Genomic DNA, 2,422 nt, shown 5'->3' with positions numbered 1-2,422 from the left:
TTGTACAATTTATGTTTTCCCTTCAAGCAAACAGGTCCGACCTCGGTCCGAATCCGCTCCGCCTGAGGCGGAGCTGAGTCCGACTTCGGATCAGAAACTGGTCCGAAGGCGGCTCAAATTAGTATGGAAATTATAATCACCGCGAAGTCGATTGCATATGTATTGGTGTGGTGAAAATCTCCATTCCGAGAAAACGGAGCCGAAGGCGGACCTGAGCCGGAGCAGCGAAAACCTACCAGAAAGAGGAATAAGAAAGGGATGACATTTCGCATTTGCGACCAAAAAAAGAACAAGATTTATTTTTTTTTCACTGAAACTGTTTTATTTTTTATTTTATTTTGGCAAACGAAATTTTCACAATAAATACAATATAAAATACAATACATTTTTTTTCATTTTATTTCATTTGATGCTGCTGCTGTTGTTGGTGTTTTTTAGATACCCAATCGCATGTTTCACCTTCTAGATTTTTCTTCATCATTAGAGATTACATCTACAACACAAGAAGAAACAACATTTTAACCCAAACACTTTGAGCGATATATAAAACATACCTTTTTTGTTTTCCATATTGTTTATAATTTAATAAAATTGTTTATAATTAATAAACTAACATTATACAAACAACGACACGAGACACGACGCGACCAAACACTTCAACAAAAAATAACAAAATGACGCTTTTGCTGTTGTTGGCTATGTCTGTCTACTTTTTTTTTTCTTTTTCTCAGTTTTCACCACGATTCTCTTAGACTTTGTGTTCATACACAAAAAGTTGCAAGTGTGTGAGTGCAAGCCCGATTTTCGCGGTCTGAGGTCGGAGTTTCTTTGTTGAACTCAGTTTTCTTGCTTGAAGGGTTGTTACCAATGTCCAAGTTAGGTGTGGTGTCTGCTGTGGTGTCCAAAATGCAAGAGAAATAATTTTCTGTTTCAAAGTTAGATTTAGCATGTAAGAATATGAATAACAAAAGGAATGCAAAAATAATTATAAAAAAGTTACGTTATTTTACAATGTTTGTTGAGAGCGAGAGTAAATTTAGAATTTTAATTGCTAAATGTTGAGTTAGGGTGAAATTGGACATTGTTGGGCATAGTGTAGACTTATGTTTTTCATTACAAAACATTCAGCCCCCCCCCTGGAAGACTCCGGTCTTTCAGAAAACGGCAAAGGCGTTAGCTTAACGATGGGTCGAACATAATCACCATTCATGGTACGAACGGTAACCACACGAATCTTTTCATCTGCACCAGGGTGAACTTCTATGACTCGTCCAAGTATCCATTTCGAAGGTGGCAAATTCGGTTCCTTGAGCAACACCATGTCGTTTTTCTGTAGATCTCGTTGAACTTTTTGCCATTTGGGTCTGTTTTGTAATGATGTCAAATATTCCTTATGCCACTGTTTCCAGAAACCTTGCATGAGAGTCTGTAAAAGATGCCAATTAGAACTTATCGAAAAATTTGAAAAATTTAAATCAGGTTGAGGAATTGCACAATATGGTTCTCCGATCATGAAATGTGACGGAGTAAGTGCAATTGGTTCAAAATCGGAGGTTTGCCACATTGGGCGCGATTTGAGTAAACATTCGATTTTGGAGAGAAGAGTATACATCTCTTCATATGTAAGTATATGTTCACCAATGACACGTTTGATGTGCTTCTTCACGGATTTCACACCTTCCTCCCACAGCCCTCCAAAGTGGGGTGCAGAAGGTGGTATGAATTTCCAATCGATGGCGTCTTTAGATAGATGATCTGCAATGATATTGTTTCGCTGCTGGTTCATTAACAATTCATGCATCTCATCGAGCAACCGTTTAGCACCATGGAAATTTGTGGCGTTGTCGCTCCATATTTCGACTGGTTTTCTCGGCGCGATACAAAGCGGTCTAGGGCCAAAATAAATGCACTGGATGACAAATCACCCACTAACTCGATGTGAACTCCCTTTGTCACAAAGCAAACAAAAAGAGCTATGTAACCCTTGACAAATGTAGGGTTCCTTCCACGAGCCAAACGAAGAGTGATAGGTCCAGCATAATCGCAGCCAACTTTGCTAAATGGCCTTGAAAAACGAACCCTTTCGGTTGGTAGATTCCCCATCATTTGTTCTGAAGTAGATTTTCTTTGCTTGAATCAATCAATGCAGTCATTTAATACTTTTCTGACAATGTTTCAGCTGCCTAGAATGAAATAATTTTGTTTTTAAAAGACACCTTTAATGATAAACCTGCATGTGAATAATGTTTATGGGTATATTCCACTATAAGTTTTGTTATAGGGTGCGATTTGCAGAGAATTATTGGGTGTTTTTCATTAAACGACAATTCAGAGATTTGTATACGACCGCCTACGCGAAGGACATTTTCACTATCAAGGAAAGGGGCAATTGATGAGAGTTTAGATCGCAAAGGCAAGTATT

At 38.2% G+C, this 2,422-nt stretch overlaps 1 protein-coding gene across 1 annotated transcript; it reads right to left on the bottom strand.

Moving 5' to 3' along the window:
• Window positions 1–1,063: 1,063 nt before the first annotated feature.
• Window positions 1,064–1,786, bottom strand: LOC129905191 (uncharacterized). The gene has a single exon (XM_055980612.1). It carries the CDS (start codon window positions 1,784–1,786, stop codon window positions 1,064–1,066), a length of 723 nt encoding a protein of 240 aa, XP_055836587.1.
• Window positions 1,787–2,422: the final 636 nt, after the last annotated feature.

The sequence above is a fragment of the Episyrphus balteatus genome, chromosome 1 (assembly GCF_945859705.1).
Source record: "Episyrphus balteatus chromosome 1, idEpiBalt1.1, whole genome shotgun sequence".
NCBI lineage: Eukaryota > Metazoa > Arthropoda > Insecta > Diptera > Syrphidae > Episyrphus > Episyrphus balteatus.
This window is presented reverse-complemented; position numbering and strand designations above follow the sequence as displayed.